At 41.6% G+C, this 23,070-nt stretch overlaps 1 protein-coding gene across 3 annotated transcripts; it reads right to left on the minus strand.

Annotated features, from left to right (window-relative positions):
* Positions 1–779: 779 nt before the first annotated feature.
* On the minus strand, positions 780–9,208 carry LOC133913771 (probable protein phosphatase 2C 5). 3 transcript variants are annotated; one of them, XR_009909089.1, is made up of 12 exons: positions 8,725–9,208; positions 8,498–8,626; positions 8,272–8,374; positions 8,009–8,122; positions 6,917–6,996; positions 6,752–6,805; positions 2,000–2,116; positions 1,809–1,863; positions 1,680–1,712; positions 1,502–1,548; positions 979–1,200; positions 780–936 (listed from the first exon to the last, which is right to left on the minus strand). XR_009909089.1 is itself a non-coding variant. In XM_062357044.1 (11 exons), exons 1-11 carry the CDS (start codon positions 9,177–9,179, stop codon positions 1,074–1,076), a joined length of 1,311 nt encoding a protein of 436 aa, XP_062213028.1. In that variant the 5' UTR covers positions 9,180–9,208; the 3' UTR covers positions 875–1,073. The 3 variants fall into 3 exon arrangements, 2 of the variants coding, with proteins under 2 accessions (XP_062213028.1, XP_062213014.1); XM_062357044.1 differs by having other exon boundaries at positions 875–1,200; positions 8,009–8,119; XM_062357030.1 differs by having other exon boundaries at positions 875–1,200.
* Between the last annotated feature and the right edge of the window lie 13,862 nt (positions 9,209–23,070).

Consider the following 23,070-nt stretch of genomic DNA (forward strand, 5'->3'; position numbering starts at 1 on the left):
AAAATATGCAAACTCATTGTGTAGCACCCTTTACTCAAATATATAAAAGGTGAATCTAACATAGAATGTATGCACCTAGTTTCATTTTTGTATAACATAGGCTTAGTCATATGTGAACCAGTGATGTCCTCATCAGAACTTCTCCAAAGTTTTGTACTTGTGCTCATCAGGATTCCAAATAGTGATTTGTCTTGTAGGGATTCCAAGTTTTTTACATGCTTGCAACAATCGTAAACCATGAATACATGAATAGTTATGAAATAAATATTAGGTGCAACATTTGACAACCTTGTAACGCACCAGAACTATACCAATGTATGTAATATGAATCTTAATTTTGTTGGATTAATTGTGAGCAACATCATGATTTAAATGGTTTTCACAACAAACACTTGGTTTAAGAGAGCTCTTTGAGCAAGCCGGGGTTAGTCCGGCTGGTAAGCTCATTAGAGTGGAGCAAGTCAGCCCGAGTTTAATCCCCCACTTACACAGAACGTCTTCCTAAGACAGGGGCTAGTCCCTAGTCTTTTTAAGAGACCTCTTTGCTCATAGATCCGTTTAAGCAAAATTTCCACATATCGGGCACCAGTTTCACATACAACAAAAGACGTCCCTGAAGCAAATGACGCAATCAAACGATGAGTAACCCAATGGGTGCCAAACCGCGAAACCATAAACTGACCAAGCTCAGGAAAGAGCCCAGCATTCATCCATACGCAAGCCTGTAAAAAACTTATTTGGAGGCAACAATGTTAGAAAAGGGCAAGATGGCCCTGACATTGTCAAAGTGATAATTTCACTTCTTTTTAGAACGTACGGCATCAAATGTTTCTCGCTCCTCGTTCTCAGATTTTCAGTTTCTGAATTCTCAATATCACAAAAGAGAGGAAGTCCAGGCGGATCATTCCACCCCATTGCACGCAAAGGAAAGCTGAACTACACGATTTTCAGTCCTTCACGCACTATTCGACAGATTACCTGGTTAAATAACCCTATAAGAATATACATATATTTGCAGCTAGGTGCGGAAGATGTACACCGCAAGTACTATACACATATGAACAGAATTAGTCCTACTGTAATGTAAGAAACGACGAGATCCAAATTCCTACTGAGACAGCCCCAAGAGTTACAACTGCTTGACTTAGTTCCAAGAACAAGTTTGGCGTTTCAACAGGCAACTCCTTCCAATTTGTCCTCCTGCCAATAGTTTGTAGGAATCATAACTTTGCAATGGATGTTGAAGAAACAGATGCACAAAAAGGGCCAGATTTTTCCAACAAATAAAAAAATTCGGTCACAAGAGGAAAAGGACTGAAGAGTACAAAATGTGCATCATCTGATAATGTGTTCGAGCAGTTAGAGCGTATAGACCTCTAAAAAGGAAGAATTAGCATCCAGATTAAGGACTTTTCTATGATATGAGCAGGTAGATTAATCATGCACAGAAGCATGCATTAAAGTGGCCAAAGTAACAATTAAAAGTTTTAAGAATAAGTACCCCAAGTCAGCTATGACTATGCTAATATTGTCCTGTGACCGTTGATCCTGCAGTTGAGAATAAAAGGAAGAAATTAAAACAGAATTTACGATTCTGGAATGAACACCAAATTATACTTAAGTTAGCTTCAGGAGATAAGATGGTCAACAGAAAAGATGAAGGTAGAAGGCATCAATACCAGAGCTTTCTGACCAAGTGCCTCACAGGCCAGCTACACAAACCAAGTGAGAAATAAGTAAACATACAAAATGAGTTGCAAAAAGGAGCATAGCGATCATTATGTTTTGAGCACAGATAAACTGAATACCTGGACATCACCATGTTGACGTAGTTGATCTCTGACAAGAGCTACAGCTTCAGAGCTACAAAAGACAGTCAGTTTACATGTCAAAACATCTAAATTTCAATAGTGAATTATAATGTTAGAGGAGGTGGAAGAGAACAACAAGCTTTAAAGTGGGATGACTGTACATAAATATGAAAGATAATTGGATAGACCTTTTAATGTAATCCCAAAGACCATCGGTTGCTAGCAAAACAAATTCCACATCTGGTCCAAGTTCTACCAGAGATACATCAGGTGATGATATTATTAGATCCCCTTTGAATTGTACTCTGCATAGAAAGATTATTAGACCTCAATATGTTCATTTCCTGGCAACAATATATTGTGAAACCATCTTCTCCCATCATCCAAACAAGCTAACGATCTCATTATTTAAAATTTACAAGCTACACAATTAGAGAATTTGCATCCTCTTTTCCAAGAAGACATATCACATGTTGCCAAAGCTGCCAAAAATGCTGACGCCAAAAAGACACAACTATATGTTGGATAAATAGTTTACTTGACAATGAGCAGATATTAAAATGAGAGTAAAATCCATGGTTCAGAGCCATGCCAGCTCTCTACCCTGAAGAATAGAAAAGGAATACATCACATTCTGATGATCTAATTTGTGGTGACCATGAAGGAATGATTCTTGTTACCATGGTTTAGAGAAACTGAACAGGAGTTGCAAATAAATTAGTTTCCAGATAGCTGCAGGTCACTCGTGTTCAGAAGAAATCTCTGTTTCCTCCAACAAGCAAACTTTTGTGATTTGACAAACATAGGATTACTATAATTTTCGATGCAACATGATTTATTTAAATTGTCACATGCAATGTAACACTGGATAATACATAGTTGTATGAAACGAACCATGAATAACCTTCAAATATAGGATATGAACTATGAGGTTCATTACTTGCTAGAGATGTATCTGACCTTATGGATTTCAAACAAAAAAGATGGCCAGTTATAAGGGGAAGGTTAATCGCCTTCTTAAGAAGCCAAACACTCCATCAAAAGTAGTTTTATAATGAAGGGAATTTTTTGGAATAGCAGAGGTCTAAGAGACTTGGCTAAACATAATTATATATCAAACTTAGTTAAAGGTCAACACCTTGATTTTATTGCAGTCATGGAATCAGGTAGAAGCACTTTCTCTTCTTCTACTCTTAATCATTTATGTGCAGGTATGGATTATCTGTGGCACACTATGCCTCCAAGAGGTAGATCAGGAGGTATGATTATGGGGTCAATGTATCGGTTTTTGATATTAGTTCCATTGTTGAGGGAGATTATTACTTAAAATTTATCTTAAAAAACAAGGAAGATGGTTTCACTTGGGCATTATACGCGGTTTATGGACCGGCCCAAGATGAATATAAGGATGTTTTTCTTTCGGAGATGGCTCATGTGTGTAGGTTAGAAACTAACCCAATGATCATAGAGGGTGATTTCAATATCATGAGACGACCAGAGGATAAGAATAATGACAATTTCGAACCTAGATGGCCCCAGTTATTCAATGCAATCATCGATACATTGGATCTTTGAAAAATCGAAATGACTAGGAGACAATATACATGGGCAAATGATCTAGTTCCACCAACTTTTGAAAAGTTGGATCGTGTCCTAATGAGTACGGAGTGGGAGTTGAAATATCCCAAGGTTATGGTTGTGGCGCTTGATAGATCCCGTTCTGATCACACTCCTTTATTACTCAATGCGGGGGTTGCCTTCCACCACGGTAAGCAAACACTCTTTAAATTTGAATTGGATTGGTTGACCCGTGATGGATTTCATGAAATGGTAACCGATATTTGGCAATCACAGCAGCGAGGTAATAATTCTATCAAAAATTGGCAAAACAAAATCAGAGCGTTGCGGCAATATTTGAGGGGTTGGGCTAACCATACTTCAAGCATTTTAAAAAAGGAAAAGAAACAGTTAATAATGAAAATTGATGAGCTTGATAAGAAGGCGGAGCATAATCCTTTAATGCCTAATGAGATAGCTTTCAAACATTATCTTAATGAAAGGCTAGCTCACATTCTTAGAGAAGAAGAGCTCAAATGGTATCAACGAGCTAAGGTCCAAGAGCTTCTAGGGGAAGATGATAATACTAAATATTTTCATATGGTAGCTAATGGGAAACATAGGAAGAAGAAAATCTATAAACTGGAACAAGAGGAGGGTGATATCATTAGAGATGCCAACCTCAAGAAATATATCACTAAGTATTATTATTATAAAGGTTTATTTGGCAAACCTGAAAATAATAATTTTGCAATGGACGAGTCGATAAGGAATGATATTTCTCAAGTGAGTGAAAGCGAAAATGAGATCCTGACGGCTTCTTTCAAGGAGGAAGAAATAAGAAGGGCAATATTCCAAATGGAGCATAATAAAGCTCCTGGCCCAGATGGTTTCTCAGCTAAATTTTACCAAGTCTTTTGGGAAGTCATTAAATATGATCTTTTGGATATGTTTAGAGACTTCCACGCTGGAGATTTCTCTCTTCTGCTTGAATTTTGGCGTGATTGTGCTACTTCCAAAAAAAAGTACTGCTTTGAAAATACAATAGCACCGTCCAATATGCCTCCTTAATATCAGCTTTAAAATATTTACTAAAGTTGTCACTAATCGAATAAACATGGTGGCTGAAAAAATAATCCACCCTTCGCAAATAGCCTTCATGTCTGGCCGTAATATAATGGAAGGTGTCATAATACTCCATGAGACCATCCATGAATTGCATAGGAAAAAACAAAATGGGATGATTTTTAAGATCGATTTTGAAAAGGCTTATGATAAAGTCAAATGGTCTTTCCTCCAGCAAACTCTGAGAATGAAAGGTTTTTCAGAAAAGTGGTGTGACTGGATCCAAAATATTGCGTCTGGGGGTCATGTGGGAATTAAGGTCAACGATGAAGTCGCACCTTATTTTCAAACTCACAAAGGACTTAGACAAGGTGATCCCCTATCGTCTATTCTCTTCAATATTGTAGCTGATATGCTTGCTATTCTAATAGCAAGAGCAAAAGAGGATGGGCAGATCGATGGAATTGTTCCACACCTTGTGGATGATGGTTTATCAATTCTACAATATGCAGATGATACTATCATCTTCATGGATCATGATCTTGAAAATGCTAAAAATATGAAGCTCATACTTTGTGTTTTTGAACAACTTTCTGGTCTGAAGATAAACTTTCATAAAAGTGAATTATTCTGTTATGGTGACGCTAAAGACTGCGAGGCCCAATACGCATAATTATTCGGTTGTGATATTGGACAAGTACCTTTTCGATACCTCGGTATTCCAATGACGCATAAGAAACTAAGGAATACGGATTGGAGAGAGGTCGAAGAAAGGTTCGAAAAGAAATTAAGCAGTTGAAAGGGGAAACTAATGTCTGTTGGGGGCAGACTAGTGCTCATCAACTCAGTCTTAAGCTGTCTCCCTTTATTTATGATGTCATTCTTTGAGATCCCCCGGAGTGTGCTTAAAAGATTGAACTATCTTAGATCCAAATTCTTTTGGTAGGGGGAGAACAACAAGAAAAAATATAGACTTGCTAGGTGGAACATTCTTTGCCAGCCAAAAGACCAGGGAGGTCTTGGCATTGTTGACCTCTCGATTAAGAATGTATGCCTCCTTAGCAAGTGGCTTTATCGAGTACTTAATGAGGATGGAGTTTGGCAAAGAATGCTTAGAAACAAGTATCTCAGTGGTAAAACTTTAACCTAGGTAGAAGGGAAACCAGGTGATTCTCATTTCTGGTCAGGGTTTATGAAGGTAAAAAATGCATTCCTTAGGTGGGGTTCCTTCCAGGTCAAAAATGGATGCCAGACTAGGTTCTGGAATGACAGATGGCTAGATGATAGTCCTCTCAGTGTGCAATATCCGACACTTTATAATGAGATTCGAAGGAGTCAAGCTACAGTTGTTGATGCTATGCAATCTTCATCTTTGAACCTAACCTTTCGCAGACCCATTGTGGGGGATAAATTAGTTGCTTGGCAACATAAGGTGTCAAAAATTGCTTCGGTTCGATTATGTCATGAACAAGACACTTTCAGGTGGGATTTGCATGCACATGGAATATTCTCAGTTCAATCCATGTACATGCATATGAAATCTCAACCGACAATTAGCAATGCCAAATGTCTGTGGAAACTCAAGATTCCGCTAAAGATTAAGGTTTTCTTGTGGTACTTAGGTAAAGGTGTTCTTTTGATCAAGGATAATCTGATAAAAAGGAACTGGGATGGTAACCAAAAGTGTTGCTTCTGCAATCAAAATGAAACTATTAATCACCTTTTCTTTCAATGTCCCTTTGCTAGATCCTGTTGGCAAATAATCTCAATTGCCTTAGGTATTAAAAAACCTAGCAGTACGGGTCACATTATAGATGGTTGGTTAAGAGAAATGGGAACAAAAACTAAGAATAAGATGCTAGTTAGGGTGGCAGCCATCTTTTGGTCAATATGGCTATGCCAAAATGATATAATTTTTAATCATAAACCTAATATAACCTTTATGCAGGTAATTTTCAGGGGAACCTATTAGCTGCGATTCTGGAGGTTGCTACAGAGGGAGGGTCAAAGGGAAGACTTCTTGAGGGCGTCCCAAGCATTAGAGGTGGTGGCGATGGATATGTTCGCCAAGCATGGATGGCGGCTTAATTACAAATTATGCGGATAATTCTGATAATGAGACTTTGTAATAATGAACAAGTGTTTATTTGCCTTGTAGGTTGCCTTTTTCTCCTTTTGGTTCTTTAATCGTTCAAGTCGAGACTTTGTAATAAACTTTTTGGGGTTGTATGCATCGGTGGATGCAAAAGACCAGAACTATTTCCTTTATCTAAAAAGTTATAAGTAATCATCAAGAGTAAAAGCATTGAGAGTTTTACCGTGAGATAAACTTTTCAGTCCATCTTCCTTCTTTAACTCCTTTTACCAGCATCCTGTACAAAACAATCAAGGAATGATTAAGATTAAAGAAGTTATTATTGAGAAACAACATAGCAAAAGGAGTATAATGTGCGAACAAAGAGCAGAAAGTACAAGGGACGAACTCATTTTTTCGTGTCTTAAATCTTATATCCCCAAAAGCACGAGATACAGAAATGTCTCCACATATACGCCCATCAATAATCTACAGCAAAATATTAAACTTTGTTAAAACAAGAGTGAACATGAGTGACACGTCAACATGTTCAACAACTTAACAGCAAAACATCAGCAATTCAGCATACAAGTGAGCAACTCCAATTGAATATCTGTGACTGCTTCATGCCAACCATCTTTTTTCTCTGTAAAACTATGTATAATGTGGCCTCAAGGGACAACTACAACCATGGAAGTGATCATATCGTTCTTGATTTTGCTGGAGTATTACCAGCTAATCAGTATATACTCCTCCAGTCACAGAAAACTGACATTTAGGAGAGTAAGCAGTTGACCAGTTTTATTTCTAACCAACAAGATATTCATATGTGTATCGACGTGCAGAATGAAAATGGCATGTGTAGATTCATCCCGAAGCATTTGGTCATAAACATGCATTTCCATATAAAACAATGGCCAAAGTTGTGCTTTGGGTTTGTCCCTGTGTCCATGTCCAAAACGTAATTTTTTGTGACTTGAGCGAGTACTTAATTTGGAATATGAAGTTACATAAATCAATATATAAGTTGTATCCATTGGTAGCTATCTTGTTTATCATAACGTATGTAGCAGAACAATGACTTGAAACCTGTGGTGCATCCAGCTCTGTACCCAGCTTTCAACAGACAGAATTTCTTGTCAAAATTTTGCCACAATTCTAGCAGATGGTTTGTATACCACGAAAGGTGTGGCATCAAACCAAATGGCCCAATGTTACAACACATACTATAATTTTCTGGGGACATTTGTGTTCATTGTTGACCCACTCTTGAAAAATGTGTCGAAATCTGTATGGGGAAAAGGATTTAGATGAACATGTTCTTCTTTTGTGTACGAGTGGCAAGAATCCAAGGACTGTGTTTTGTAAGCGTCATATACTAACAGGGAATAATGATAATGATCTTTATGAATCTACAAAAGCAGTAGTCATTCTTCCAAAAAAAAAAGTAGTCTATGGGCAAACTAAGAGATCTAACAGAACTCTGGCAGAGAAAACACACCCATCCACCTGCTGCTCTGATCCTCTTGACCTCTTCCAGGGACGTTTTGTTGTTCCCGTACGGTCGATGAAAGTTGGTCAAAGCTTCAGGTCTTCCACCACGTGATATCACCTGCTAATCAAGATCCAAGATCACCTTATCATCACCAGAAAATTAAGTTTCACATTCACATAAGCTACAATTTCAGAGTTCAGTTTCATATTTTCACAGTGCTAGACATGACTCCAAGATGACACTAGACAGGTAGAGAGAAATGTTGGTACCAAACAAGAGTCGCCAATGTGCGAGGTAACAAGGACATCGTTCCTCAGAAACACGGCAGTGGCTGTCGCGCCAGAGTCGTCGTCCTTGTCCATTTGCTCAAGCCTGGAATGAAGAAGCAACGACAGAACATGTTAAAAGAAGCAGCAAGAAACCTGCAAGTGTAACGAGTAGCAAGATAAATTGGAAGATCAAATCGAACTTAACTACTGAGGGCCTGAGACTAACCAGGTGGAGAGGTTGGCGTCCACTGCGGCGAACGCACGCCGAATGGAGGCCGTGATAGCCTCGAGATTCTTGGTGCTCAGCACCGCGCCGCCGTCCAACGCGGCCGCGCACTCCTTGTACAGCTCGTCCCTGCAACGCCAAGAACGTGAATAGAGCGGCCGGGAACTGCGATTAATTGAGGTGAAAAATGTTTTTTTAAGGGAAGAAAGCAGTGGATTGATGCGTACCTGAGGAACTGGACGGCGGAGAAGCCAGCGTGTCCATCGAAGACGGCGGCGAAGGAGAAGCCGTGGTGGAGGGAGCCCGGTCGGAGGACGACCTCGTCCTCCATCTCATCGCGGGTGCCCTGCAGCTTGGCGCTGCCCCACCGGATGGCCTCCAGCTCCGACGACGGAGGCGAGCCCGCCGCCACGCCGCCCGCCGCCGTCGCGTGGCACCGGTGCGCGGAGGCGACTCCCCGGCCACAGCACCGGAGCGCACCGGCGGCGGAGGGCGGCAGCCGCGGCACGCGGGGGCTCAGCAGTGCCATTTGGATTTGATTTCTGGCCGGCGCTGATATTTTTCTTCTGATCTTGTCCGCTGTGAGTCGGCGGGGATAAGAGGCGAGCGGCACCGCACACGAAATTCTGCGTGGCCAGAGGCGTTTGAGGCTGAGGCTGCTCGGCGGGATGCCACGTGACATCGTTTTCGGATTTCGACCAACAAACACTTCAGTACAAGTCCTGGGCCTCCGAGCGTTAGTACTGCGTGTACATGAGGCAGTACGGTGTACTTGCGCAGATTACATGAACCGAGAAAAGCATTAAGTCCGCTTTACACCTTTTTAGTTCATGGCCGGCTCTGAATTCCACGTCTATCTCCAAAACCGTTCGCTTTAGTCTTTCAAATATCAAAAACCGAATAAATCAACACCACTCCCCTCAAATTGATTTTGGATGACCGCAGATGCAGCTAGACACGTAAGTGGTGAATCACCTCCCGTACAGACATACATATTAATGAATCATGGAAAAGGAATTGCTCGAGTAACATGTGATCCCTACGTGTTGAGTAAAACTAATTGTGAGTGCAGAGGATGGAACGTAAGGTTCTCAAATGTTAACAGCGTTGGTAGTTGCAAAGGAGGGTACATAAGTATTGCATTTCTTGCAATCTTATGTACTCATCATAGGCTGTTGCATAAGAGATTTAAAAAAGTATAAGTACCCTCCCTCCCTTCCTGCCCCCCTCAGATCAAATCAGAGGCCGTCGTTCTTGATCAAATTTCGATGGCTACGCCCTCCCTTTCTATCTCTGGAGTGTCACGGGTGAAGGACTTCTTCATCACCAAAAACTTTTGACCTCATAGCACCAACCCTCACCTTATTCGTTAGTGGAGAGTGGAGACATCTATGAGGCATACGCGCTGCATCTTTGACATGTCCACAGTCCGCAGAAGCGCTCACCTCACTAATGTGTAACTAATGTCAAATATGCAATGCTCTAGCGCAACTTGTTAAGCAAGCTCAGTGTCACAACCCCACCTTTAGATTTTCCTGTGCAACTCATATTAATCACCAGATCAATAGTTGATACGTACAATTCAACAGAAATAGATATCACAGACATACTTTTAATACCATATCAGCATTAAAGTCTTACAATGCAGTGGAATCTTAATAGGTAGACACAATCTCTACAGGCAACTTAGGTGCAGATAAAAACCTTAATCTTTCACTCTTAATTATCTACATCAGCGTAATTTCCTTCTAGGTCTTTATCTAAATTTCAATAAAGAAAGAGTGAGTGCATAAGGTATTTAGCAAATTCTATCTCAAAAGGAATAGAGAGAATTATTTGAATAGCATAAAAAAGTTATAATTCCCTAGATACCACTAAAATTTTTATATGCCATCTATTTTAACTTTGTTTCCTTCCGTGACATTCCGTCCGGTCTCCAGTCCAAAATCACTATGCGAGGGTACTGTTCACGGGGTACTATTCATAGGCGCAGCGACTATGTTAAAAAAAAATCAGTGGTCTTCTGTTTCTTCAAAATTTTAGAAATTTTTCTACGTGTTTTATAATCTATGTACAAACTATTTTAATTAAATTCACCTAAAAAGATTGTGTACAATTTAAACTAAAATTCTCTAGAAAAATATTACTTTTATAACTTCTAACCATTGTTAGTGCTTCAAATAAAATCCTAAAAATCTGAAAAAAAAAATCATGAATATTCTTATAATATGATATACTAATTTATAAAATTATTTTCAGTCCTAGGTTATATGGTAAAAAAGTAAGTTCATTTGTAATGCTCTATTTTTATATGCAATGATAAAAATATATATAAATGGAGAATTACAAAGCAACTCAATTTTTCACCATATAACCTAGGTCTAGAAATAATTTTAGAAATTATATATCACATATAAAAATATTAGTAATTTTTTCTAGATTTAGGATTTTCTTTGAGGTCCTAATAATTATTAGAAGTTATAAAAGTAGCTTTTTAAGAATTTTAGTTTAAATTGTACACATTATTTTTGGATGAATCTAATTAAAATGGGTTGTACATGCATACATATAAAATGTTCTAGGATCTTTGGATAAACAAAAGAACACTAATTTTATAGAAACAGAGAGTTGCTATGCCTGTGAACAGTACCCCCATGCATGATGTTTTCAGATGGGAGATCGGACGGAATGGCAGGGAAGGAAGCTGAGAAATCAAGTTGAAATATGTCTTGGTTTACTTGTGATGAGTGATTGATATTAGTATTTATTTGGTTTGATGATCTTCGGTTTTGCATAAGTTTTGATGTGATTTGAATTGATTTAGAATTACATTTGAGCATATTGATTATGGACTAATTAGAATTGGAATTGGAGATATGTGTTTGGTTATCTCATAGTGTGCATGTAATATATGCAACTTGACGGTCGACAGTGGGATGATTAGGGCCAAGCGGAGTGCTTGATGTTGAACGATCAAGGAGCTCGGATGGAATTAAGGGTGATCCTAACTGAATACATGGAGTTCAAGCAAAGCATGTGAGGCGGATGGAAACGGCGTGTTGATAAAGACAATAGAAGGGGATGACGGTACAAGTGACAAGGTGGCCCGAGAGATCGAGAGCGGGAGAGACTTGCCGGTGGTCATGATCGCAAGACGGAGTGCATGCATCGACATTGGGGCGTTTACTTAAGGTGTAAGCAAGTGGGGAGTCATGCTTTGAGAAGTGTGCTAGGGTTTCGTGGTTTTGTCTATTTTGAGAAGCGTGCTAGGGTTTCGTGGTTTTAGCCTCAAAACCGTGGAAGGACTGGAAGAGCACGTAGCACCATAGAGAAGCTTGCATCGAGACAAAGCTTGCGTTCGATGAATCGAGAAAAAAAATAGACCAAAATACCCTCGATGGTAGGTAGGAGTGTACTACAAGAGAGGGGTATTTTGGGAAAAAACTAAGAAACTTAGGGGTAAAATTTCCTATACTCATAAATAGAGGGTTAGGGCTATAGGATGAGATGAACCAGCTATTTTGAGCCTCTTGTGGCATCCATATGAGAGCCTTGTGCTAGGGTTTTAGAGGAGAGAAAATGAGTGCTTAGTCTATGTATTAGGTAAGAGCTTTGTGAGAAAAAATCTTTATAATCTGTGTAAAATAGGGCTGACCTCTGCTACAATAAAATTTATTTCTTCATGTTATTGTTTTCACCTCCTTCTAGTTTCTCTCTATTGGTGACTTGCAAGTTTGCAAGCTTTTTAGTTTTCTAATTTGATTTTCATTTTAATTTTTGGGCTGAAATTTCAGCACCTTGTGAGGCCATTCTTCTTGTTTCTAGAGGCATAAAATTCGCAAACACACGCTTATATGATGGGGTCTTGAATTCCTTTGCCCCTAGACAATCAACTTGGAGAGTTTCATTGCTCGGTGTTCATCTTTTCTTATTTCTTTACAAGTTATGATCTTTTGAGTGCTAAGACACAACTCAGGCACGATAATGATGGCAAGGATGGGGTCGCCCCTAACTAGTCGACGCTAAGGTTCCAGCAGGCCGATCATATGGTCCACCACATCTTCATAGGCGACGCAACATATTCATCGAACAAGGAGTACAAGTCGGTGGTTTGCAAGGTGTGAGCAACCGTGTCGAGTCCAGACCCTTGTCTGAAGTGGTCAGAGGTACCACTCACCTTCAGCAGATGAACCATCCTGCGTATGTCAAGTGCCCTGGTCGCTACCCCATTGTGTCGCATAGTGGTCGATGAAGGGAGCTCCATCAACCTCCTCTTCGCAGACGCACTGGACGCCCTGTAGATTTCGAGGAGTGCGTTGAGACCATCTCCTCTTTTCTTCAGAATTACCCTCGACTCCTAGGCCAAACCATTAGGGCAAATCGAGCTGCTCATCACCTTCAACTCCCCGAATAACTTCAGGACCAAAAGGGTCATGTTCGATTTGGCGAACTTGGGGACCGCTTGTAACGCAATCCTGAGGTGACTCGCGATGGCCTAGTTCATAGCCATTGCCCACTACGCATGCCAGGCAATGAAGATCCCTAGTCTGACGAGGGCCATCACTGTTTTTGGCAACACGAAGACGATCCTACACTATGACAAGAGGAGCCTCGACATGGTCGAGCTGACTCCAAGGTCACAACCCGAGGATGCTGGGCCTAGTGGTCGCCTGGTGGAAGTCCATGTCGTCGCCAGCCCAGACAATCGACTCAAGGCATGATCGAGCACAAGTTGTCTGTACAAACGGACGCATGGCCAGTAAAGCAGAAGGCACATCGGTTCTCCACCAATCAGAAGGAAGCATTTCGAAAGGAGGTCGACAAGATCCTAGAAGCAGGCTTCATCCATGAAGTACAATATTCGGAATGGCTGGCTAACACAGTCATGGTCTAGAAACACAACGATAAGTGGAGGATGTGCGTCGACTTCACCGACCTCAACAAGGCATGCCTAAAGGATCTCTTTCCTCTTCCCCAGATTGACCAACTTGTTGACTCAACGGTCGGCAGTGATCTACTAAGCTTCTTAGATGCCTGCTCAGGGTACCATTAGATTAGCATGTGTAAGGTAGATGCGGAGAAGACTACTTTTGTAACACCCTTTATGGTCTTTTGTTATGTAAAAATTCCTTTCGATCTAAAAAATACCGATGTCACTTACCAATGTTGCATTCAGCTTGTTCTCTGACCACATCTCAGTAGAAATATCGAGACGTATGTTGATGATGTGGCCGTGAAAAGTAGAACCAATGACGACCTCTTTAGAGACCTCCAGGAAACGTTCAATAACCTTTGAAAGTATCGCATGAAATTAAACCTGGAGAAGTACACGTTTAGAGTCCCATCAGGGAAGTTGTTCGGGTTTCTTGTATCTTGTCGAGGAATAGAGACAAACCCTGACAAGATTAGAGCCATTGACCAGATGAAATCCCAACTAGGTTAAAGGAAGCCGAGAAGCTAATAGGATGTGCGACAGTTTTGAGCAGGTTCATCTTAAGGCTGGGAGAGAAAGGGATGCTGCTCTTTAAGCTCTTGAAGAAAAGTGACCACTTCTCATAGACGATAGAAGAAGAAGAGACCTTCCAGGAACTCAAAAGATACCTCTATTCCCTTTTTGTAATGACCGCTCCTCGACTAAACGATGAGCTCTTGCTCTATATTGTAGCTACCCCATAGGTCACGAGCATGGTCCTGGTCATCAAATGAGAAGGATTTCAATGACACACGACGTGAAGGCTCAATACCCATAGGCACAGAAGCTGCTATACGCCATACCGATGGCCTCTCACAAGCTCAGACACTACTTCCAGGCCCACAAAATCAAGCCAATCTCCTCGCTTCCCATTAGAGAAATACTCCATAATATGGATGTTGTAAGAACAACTGCAAAGTGGGCAGTAGAGCTCGGGGAGTTTGATATTCAATTTATTCCCTAAACGGCTATCAAGTCCCAGACGATGGCTGATTTTGTGGCCGAGTGGTCATCATTTGAGCCCAAACAGGAACAGCGACCAGAGGCAAACGAGCACTAAACCATGCACTTTGATGGATCGTTTACGTTGGAGGGAGCGGGAGTTGGAGTGGTCTTGACCACACCAACCGGTGACATCCTAAGGTACGTAGTTCAATTATGTTTTGCAGCCATTAACAATATTGCAGAATATGAGGACCTCTTGTCCGGAATGTGAGCAACCTCCATACTTGAGATAAAACACCTGTTAGCGATAAGGGACTCGCTACTAGTCATAAACCAAGTGCAAAAGGAATTCCAATATCTGAGCTGACAATGGTGGCATACCTCGTAAAAGTGAGAAGACTAGAGCGACGCTTTATCAGTTTTTAAGGTCAAGCATGTCGCTTGCAAGGATAACTTCTTAGCCGATGAGTTGGCCCATCTAGCTTCTTCTCACAAAATTGTCCCGGCTAGAGTCTTTGAAGAAAGACTCACACGACTATCCACCAATACTCCACAAATCGCGTGTGAAGGGGATGCTCCGCTTGAAAATGGAGCACCAGAGGCAACACCTTTGGAGGCAACACCTACTTCGGTGCCGTCGACCTCGGGTGGCTATTATGTGGTCGCCCTGCTTGATTCAGATATGACCTGAATGGATTAGATCTTGGACTACCTTCAAAACCGAGCAGTCCCTAAAGATGGTGCGTAAGCAGAAAGAGTCACATGGCAAGCTCGTAGATACTCCCTGGTAGTGGGACGCATTTATCGCTGAGGGAGCAACAACCTTTTACTAAAATACACCACTTAGGAAGAGGGGAGCACAATGCCCTCTGATATCCATGGAGGCATATGTGGCAACCACACTTCGTATCGCACTCGGGTTAGAAAAGTATTTCGACAAGGATTCTATTGGCCCACAACCCTCTAGGATGCTCATGAGCTAGTGAAACGGTGTGAGTCATGTCGGTACCATGGCTGACATACCAACCTATCATCCCAAGCACTGCAAATCATACCACTATCTTGGCCTTTCGCTGTCTGGGGCCTCAATATTATGGGACCGTTCCCTAAAGCCCCAGAAGATTTTGAAATCTTATCCATGGCAATCGATAAATTCATTAAGTGGATCGAGGTCGAGCTTGTCAGGAAGATCACCGCCACAACTATGATCAAGTTCATATGAGGGTTGGTAGTGCGGTTTGGTAGTCCAAACCACATAAGTATGGACAATGGGACTCGGTTCACCAGTAGTTCTTTCCAAGACCACTATGAAGAGATCAGGACCAAAATTTGCTATGCGTCAGTGGAACACCCCCAAAGCAATGGATAGGTCAAAAGGGTAAATAGGATGATACTGTAAGGGATTGAGACACAAGTCTTTGATCGGCTTAAGATTTATTCAAGACACTAGATGAACGAGCTACCTACAGTACTCTAGTCGCTGAGAATGACTCCCAGCAGGGCCACATCCAAAACCCCTTTCTTTTTTGTCTTTGGCGTAGAGGCAATGCTCCCCTCCGAAATCGCCCTTTAGTCCCCTAGAGTGACCAACTACTCGGACAATGATCAGGTGGCATGACGAGAGGATGACATAAAACTGATTGAAGAGTTTCGTGATCATGCTCTAATTTGAGCAGCCCAATATCAGCAAAACCTCAGATGCTACCATGACCACAAGGTGTGGGAATGGACAATGGTAGTAGGTGACCCCGTCATTAGGCATGTCTAGAATAAGGGAGGCCATAATAAACTTTCCCCCAAGTGGGAAAGACCCTACAAGGTGGTTGATGTCACCCAGCCTAGTACGGTCAAGTTAGCTATGGAGGACGGCTGTGAATTACACAACTCTTGGAACATAACCCAGTTACACAAGTTCTATGTCTAGGGTAGCTTGAAGATGTGCCTGTTTTCCTATTTTGTAGGATCTTCTGGGCGAGCGTGAAACATGTCTTGTAAGTTTTTTTCAATCCAAAAGAAGACTCTTTGTTTTGCAGGATTTCCTGAAAAGGAATAGCCTCCCACCGACTTGTAAGTTTTTTCGTTTCTAAGGCTTGACCGCCTGGTCGACAACTTTTTTTACCGATCAGGCGGCCGGGGGCTTTATAGCAGTTTAGATTATGTAGTCTTTTGTTCTTGTTTTTTCATGCTGCTAGTTACTTTGCCTATTTGCTCATGTGGTGAGTACCAAAGCATTTTAGTGGGGATTCAATTTGCCACTCGCACAGTTTCATAGATATGGGTGGCTGGGGAGTAACAACCACAAGGCCACAAGCCCTAACTAGGGTCGAGCACTGGTCGCCACCGACGGGCTTGTAAAGCCAAGGGTTGTCCTATGCGCCACAGACCTAACTAGCGAGCTGAATGGAATATTTTGGTCCCCCGTAAATATAACGTGCACTCAGAACCTGCTCGTCATAGGGACACAGGAAAAGTTTACATAAAGCAAGTCCTATTTTTACAAATAACCGCTCGGGTAATGCCTGGGGGTTGTTTCTAGCTGTTTTTTACTTAGTATCCCTAGAATCTAAAGATGCCCTTCTCCGGGTCAAATCGGACGGACCAAAGCAAAGACTGAGCCACAAAATAAAATGACCCTGTAAGTTCGTGAAGCTCCTTCGTGGTCTTCTAGACGCTGATAAAGCCTTCGAAGATCGTCGGATCAAGGTCTAGGTCGGGGAAGTGCTCGTTGACACAAGAAAAGGCAAGGCAGGCACCATGGAGTGCAGTCGCAAACAAGTGGTCACTGATGTTCCCGCACAGCTTCTACTTGAGCGCACCTCCCTCTTCGGAGGCCGCCAAGAACCTATCAACATGACCAGTTACGGGTAGCCCAGAGCAGTTAGTCGAAGGGGGTGAATGCCTGATTGAGACAATCGTAGAAATGCGCCTGCCACTGGTCGTCCGCCCTCATCACTCACTTCAAGTCTCTCTTTGCTGCCAACATCTCCTCCCGACAAGCTGGTCACGGAAATAGGTCTTAAACCACGCAAGAGTCAGCTGGTCGAGGCTCACTTGGTCAGCCGAGGACTACACATGGCTTAATAGGGGTAGGGCTGTTGCACATCTAAGATCGCTTTGTAGGATCTTTCACTTGACCACAAACCTAAGATTGCACATCTAAGACTAAAGATGTGCTGGCCGCTCATTTCTTTTGGCCAAAGATGAGATATGACGTCGAGCGCTACGTATCACGTTGCACCACTTGCAATAAAGCTAAGTCTCGCTTAAATCAACATAGCCTTTATATGCCTCTTCTTGTTTCTAGTGTATCTTGGGAGGATATTTTCATGGATTTTATTTTAGGATTGACTAAGACAATGAGGGGGAGGGATAGCATATTTGTAGTTGTGGACTGATTCTCTAAAATAGCATATTTTATACCTTGTCACAAGAGCGAAGATGCTATAAACATAGCTGATTTGTTTTTCAGAGAAATCGTTCGACTACATGGAGTGCCTAATACTATCGTCTCCGAACGTGACGCAAAGTTTTTGAGTCACTTTTTGAGATCACTTTGGAATAAATTGGGGATAAAACTGTTGTTTTCTACTACGTGTCATCCCTAAACTGATAGTAAAATAGAGGTTGTCAACCGCACATTATCGACCATGTTGTGGGCAGTTCTAAAGAAGAATTTGAGAATGTGGGAAGAGTGTTTACCACATATTGAATTTGCTTACAATAGTTCAGTACACTCCACCACTAAGGTAAGTCTGTTTCAAGTAATATATGGATTTAATCCCTATGCTCCTATTGATTTACTATCTTTGCCTACTTGTGAAAGACTTAATTTAGATGCTAAGAAACGTGCTGAATTTATTCTTAAGTTACATGACACAACTAAAAGAATATAGAGAGCATGACTGAAAAGGATAATATTGCTGGAAGTAAAGGTAGGAAGGAAATAAAAATTTTATCGGGTGATTTAGTTTGGTTGCATTTGAGGAAGGATAGGTTTCCAGAACTAAGAAAATCAAAGTTGATGTCTAGAGCTGATGGACCATTTAAGATAATTGAGAAAATCAATGACAATGCATACAAATTGGACATACCTGCAGATTTTGGGGTTAGTACCACGTTTAACATTGCAGATTTGAAGTCATATTTGGGAGAACAAGATGAGCTTGAGTCGAGGACGACTCTAGTTCAAGAGAGGGAGGATGATGAACCCATGGCTCCTTCGGATATGATCAATACCACCAATAATCCTCAATCATACAAGTTCCAATTACAAAAGCACGTGCACGAAATTAGACCACCATGTGAACTCGTTCCTTACTGTTCATGTTTCTTTGGATCGATTACTACTAAATTCTTGTGATGTTTTATTGCGTAGGAACGTGCGAGAAGCACCACAATCTTACTCAGACATCACTCCTCGAAGGTCAAGTCTACTCGGACTCAAGGCTGAGTTCTAGTCGTGGTCATGGTCGTGGTCGTGGTCGAAATTGAGTTTCAGGACAGCACGTCAGTAAAACGGGCATAACTCTCTCATACGAAGTCCGTTTTAGGCAATATTAGACATTCTGGAAAGCTTACGATGAGTCCTTTCCAATGGATATGAGCTCAACCAAATATTACTTATAGTTTAGTCAGAGTCAAAGGAATAATGTGTTGCATCACCATTTTGAACCCCTACCGGGTTTTGTAATTGTGTCGGAGTCAGAGTCCAGCTTGTGCACGTCTCTCTCCACGATTGCACAACCCTAGGTCGACCTCCTCACGCGCCCCTATATATATATATATACAGTAGTAGTTTAGGTTTAGCTTAAATTATTCTATTTAATACAGTTTCGCCGTTTATCGGTTTGTTGAACCCCAAACTCGAGTGCTTCATTGGTAATTAGCAATATTCAAATTGCATCTACCTGTTCTTGCTTGTGTTCTTGATTCACTTGTAGGAAAAACCTTCTTAGTGAGGTCAACCGCGTCTTATCACGGTTGATAACCACGGAGTAGTGGTGTAGTAGTTGCGAGGGTTCTTGATCTGTTCTGATCGGAGCCTTTAGATCATCGATATCGAAATTCCACTAATCGACTGATCATATTAACTTTAGAAGATCAGGCAAACGCACATCAGAGAACTCTTTCTGTACTTAGTTGATCCCTATCATAATAAAATACATAGGACGTAGGGTTGTTATCCCACGGGAGACATAAACCTGGATAACCCCTTGTGTTCTTGAGTTCATCACACATACACACTAATAGGAAACATTGATCATGCTTCTATCGATCGGTATACCATGGACACATTGTCACGGATTAACCCTCGACACATCAGTAGAAGTCGAGCGGTGGGTCATCCATCGTTCGCAAGCTATAAAACTCTCAATTATTGTTTCACGAGAACGACAAGTTAGGATGAGGAGTTTTGTGAGTCTGAGATGAGATTTGAGCGGGTGGCAGGGGTAGTTCAGGAAAGGACTCCCGAATACCATATGCCCATTTGAGTCGATTAAGCATCGATCGTTGGTGTCATTTGGCTTAAGCAAGTTTTCGTACTACCACATATCTGAATATGATAATGATGAGCCAAGTATCGTATGTCGTCGTGTTTATTTGACTTATATGCCAAAGGTGTGAGTTGTACTTATAAGAGACTCATAGGGATATCTGATTGTGGACCTAGGTACTCTCTGTAGGCTTGGGCATGGGAACAAATATTTAGGGTGTCTATGTGAACGGTTGTCATATGAATCATCACTTGCAATCAAAGGGTTGTATGGTTGGTGGTCTCATATCATGTGGTTAAAGAAGTAATCCCTGTAGGGCGTAAGAACTATTCAAATAGTCGCACTCTGGGTCATGAGCACGTTTAATGTCCATTGGGCATCATCATAGGGTTTTGATCGTTTGTGGCATGGGATATATGTGGGCTATTGAGAAGTACTCGAGGATGCTTATTGGAGTGAGCAAGTTTATATTTATTAGAGATTATGATCATTGATGATTAATGCTAGTTGTTCATGTCATTATGTTGATTAAAGAGTTTTTTCGCTGAATCAGTTTAACTTGTGGCCTTATTCCTTGATATTCAACCAAATGGATTGTCCTTGTGGAATAGTATATACCCATATTGTGTAAGTCTTATAAATAACTTCGTACTTAGGGTGTTGCCCTTAAGTTGTTGTAAGTAATGACAAACTAGTGTATGGATATTTCTATCCTACCGATGCCAGCGATGGGTAGGAGTAGAGGATGTCTAATCGAGCTGATCTCGGTGGGGCCATTTGGGCAATGACACCATTGATATTTTGTTTATTAATACTTTCCACTGCGTATGAAAATTCTGATATTAAGTAGAAACTAGTATGTTGAACAAGGCATGTAATATAAATTAAACATTTGCACTCTATTCATATCTTGTGATGAAACTATGTTGTAAACGGTATATATTGTGATAAGGCTTTGTTGAGCATATATCGGGACCGCTGGAATTGCTCTCATTTTAATCGAATAGTGAATGCGATGGATGTTTTTAGATGAGTGTTAGCACTTAACACGTTAAATGACGAGTGTGTGCTAGCTCTTATCTTTATAGACAACCAACACTATCAATTAAACCGAGTGCGATTTGGACATTTCTGACAGGAGGAGCCAATCTGGACTAGGTGGTGGCTCGGATATGCTCCGGTTAGCGATGGAGGGGATCTCCGGTGACAGCGATGGCGAGGTTTGTGCTCGGTCTAAATAGGTTTAGGGCCCGAGTTGGTTTGGCTCGGGGAGGAAGGAATGAGAGAGGGGGAAGAAGGGAGGGGACTCACTAGTGATGGGTTATGCAGCGGCCGGCGCTGAGGAAGATAGCGATAGTGGCGGCTTTGAGTGGGAGCAGAGAGGGTATGAGGAGGTGGAGGTGGTGCAGTGACGGAAGGAGGAACTCGACAACCTTTTTATAGGAAGCGAGGGGAGGAGGGAGGACGACAACATGTCATGGTGATAGTGCGAGGCGGTGTGGCTACAACGATGACGAGGACAGCCGGTGTTGTGCGCTGTGATGGGGTACTATGTCAGGATTCATGGGCACGAGATTTATGGGTAGCAGCACAATGACAGAGAGGGGAAAAGGGGACGGGGTTCAGCGCGCACTGCAGTGGCAAAGTAGGGTCAGGGAGAGAAGACAGTGAACGAGGAATTTGTATTATTATTATTATTATTATTATTATTATTATTTCATTTTCTTTTCTTTTCTATTCTTTTCTTCTTTTTTTGAAATTTCTTTCCTCCTTTTCTTCTTCTTTTTGCTTGGTGAATTTCTAGGTGTGACACTCTGCCTCCTCGCAACGAATTTGAGCCTTTGGAAACCATTCTGCATGAGTACATGGCTACGTGTGATGGTCCGCACCAGGCAAACGCAATTGCATCTTTGTTAGCCATTTTTAACCTTTATGAGGACGCCACCGTCCAGATGGACAGCGCAGTAGTCAAGATTGCGGGTGAAGGAGTAGTTGACTTACCAGGTGGGGCCAATCCATTGGAGGTTCCATAAGATGTCCCAATGCGCCTTCATGTTTTCCTATGGGTTGTGTTCATTTAAGCGCTTCTGTCAAGGCTATACTACCATGGGAGAGGGGGGCACCGATGAATCCTAAGCGTATGGCCGCAGCGGTGGCTGCAACAAAATCGCACTTTGGCTGATGAGTCCAATGACAACAGCCTCTGATTCATGCAATGACGGGCAAGAGCTGCAAAGGGCTTTGGCAATGGCTCCTAGGATTCCGAAGAAGGGATGTGTCGTCCTTACGTTGTCAACACATCCGTTGGTCGCCGAGTTTAAGGAGGAAGACATGAAGTTTAGAGGGGGTCTGGCGCCTAATGCGCATCTCTATGTGATAATAGCTTTTTTCTTTTTTTTTAATCCTGCTTGTCTAGGCTTAAACTCTGCTTTTTAATATAATAGTCAGCTGTTATGCCCGTTCCTTAAGAAAAAGTAAATTACCATCAACTCCTCCATCTCTTTTATAGCTTTTCCCTTTTTCTTTTAATCCTGCTTGTCTGGGCTTAAACTCTGCTTTTTAATATAATAGTCAGCTATTATGCCCGTTCGTTAAAAAAAGGTAAATTACTATCAACTCCTCCATCTCTTTTATAGGTGTGACACATTAAAAGTGGGAGAGCAAGCATGTGTCCTGAGACGACCCCTGTACATTCCACAAGGCGAAGGCAACATCATTGCTACTGGTACGAGAGAACACGCATGTTGAGAACACCATTAGGCCTCAGTTCCGGTTAGTCCGTGCATCACTGATGGCATAGACAGACTTTTCAAGCACCTTGATTGGTAGGTGGAATGGATGTTAGCTCGATCGATCAACCAGTGATCCAATCACCACTTGACACAACTAAGTGCACGCTGTTAAGAATCACCAAAGATGTTATAGTAGGAGTACAAGTATGAATCCATTTACCAGAGTTTAAATCTTGATTCTCATGATAGGCAGTAGTGTGAGCGTGTGTGACACCTTGTATACTGAAAAATAAGTGCGCCAGCCTGTTTGGATGCACATGTGAAAAAGCCCAAACTCCCCGTCCGAGCGTGAGTTTTTTTTATTTTTATATTTTTTCGAGTTTAAATTTAAATAAATAGGTTCCCGGCGAAAAGATTTGCAAAAGTAGG

The sequence above is a fragment of the Phragmites australis genome, chromosome 1, assembly GCF_958298935.1.
Source record: "Phragmites australis chromosome 1, lpPhrAust1.1, whole genome shotgun sequence".
Classification (NCBI taxonomy): domain Eukaryota; kingdom Viridiplantae; phylum Streptophyta; class Magnoliopsida; order Poales; family Poaceae; genus Phragmites; species Phragmites australis.

What these genes read in the sequence shown, in the direction of transcription:
- LOC133913771 (XM_062357030.1), bottom strand. Translation starts at nt 9,179, where the DNA reads ATGTCACGTGGCATCCCGCCGAGCAGCCTCAGCCTCAAACGCCTCTGG. An exon ending in GACGCCAACCTCTCCACCTG is followed by an intron (nt 8,375 to 8,497) that starts GTTAGTCTCAGG and finishes TCTTCATTCCAG; the next exon opens with GCTTGAGCAAATGGACAAGG. An exon ending in ACTGAAAAGTTTATCTCACG is followed by an intron (nt 2,117 to 6,751) that starts GTAAAACTCTCA and finishes CTTTCTATGCAG; the next exon opens with AGTACAATTCAAAGGGGATC.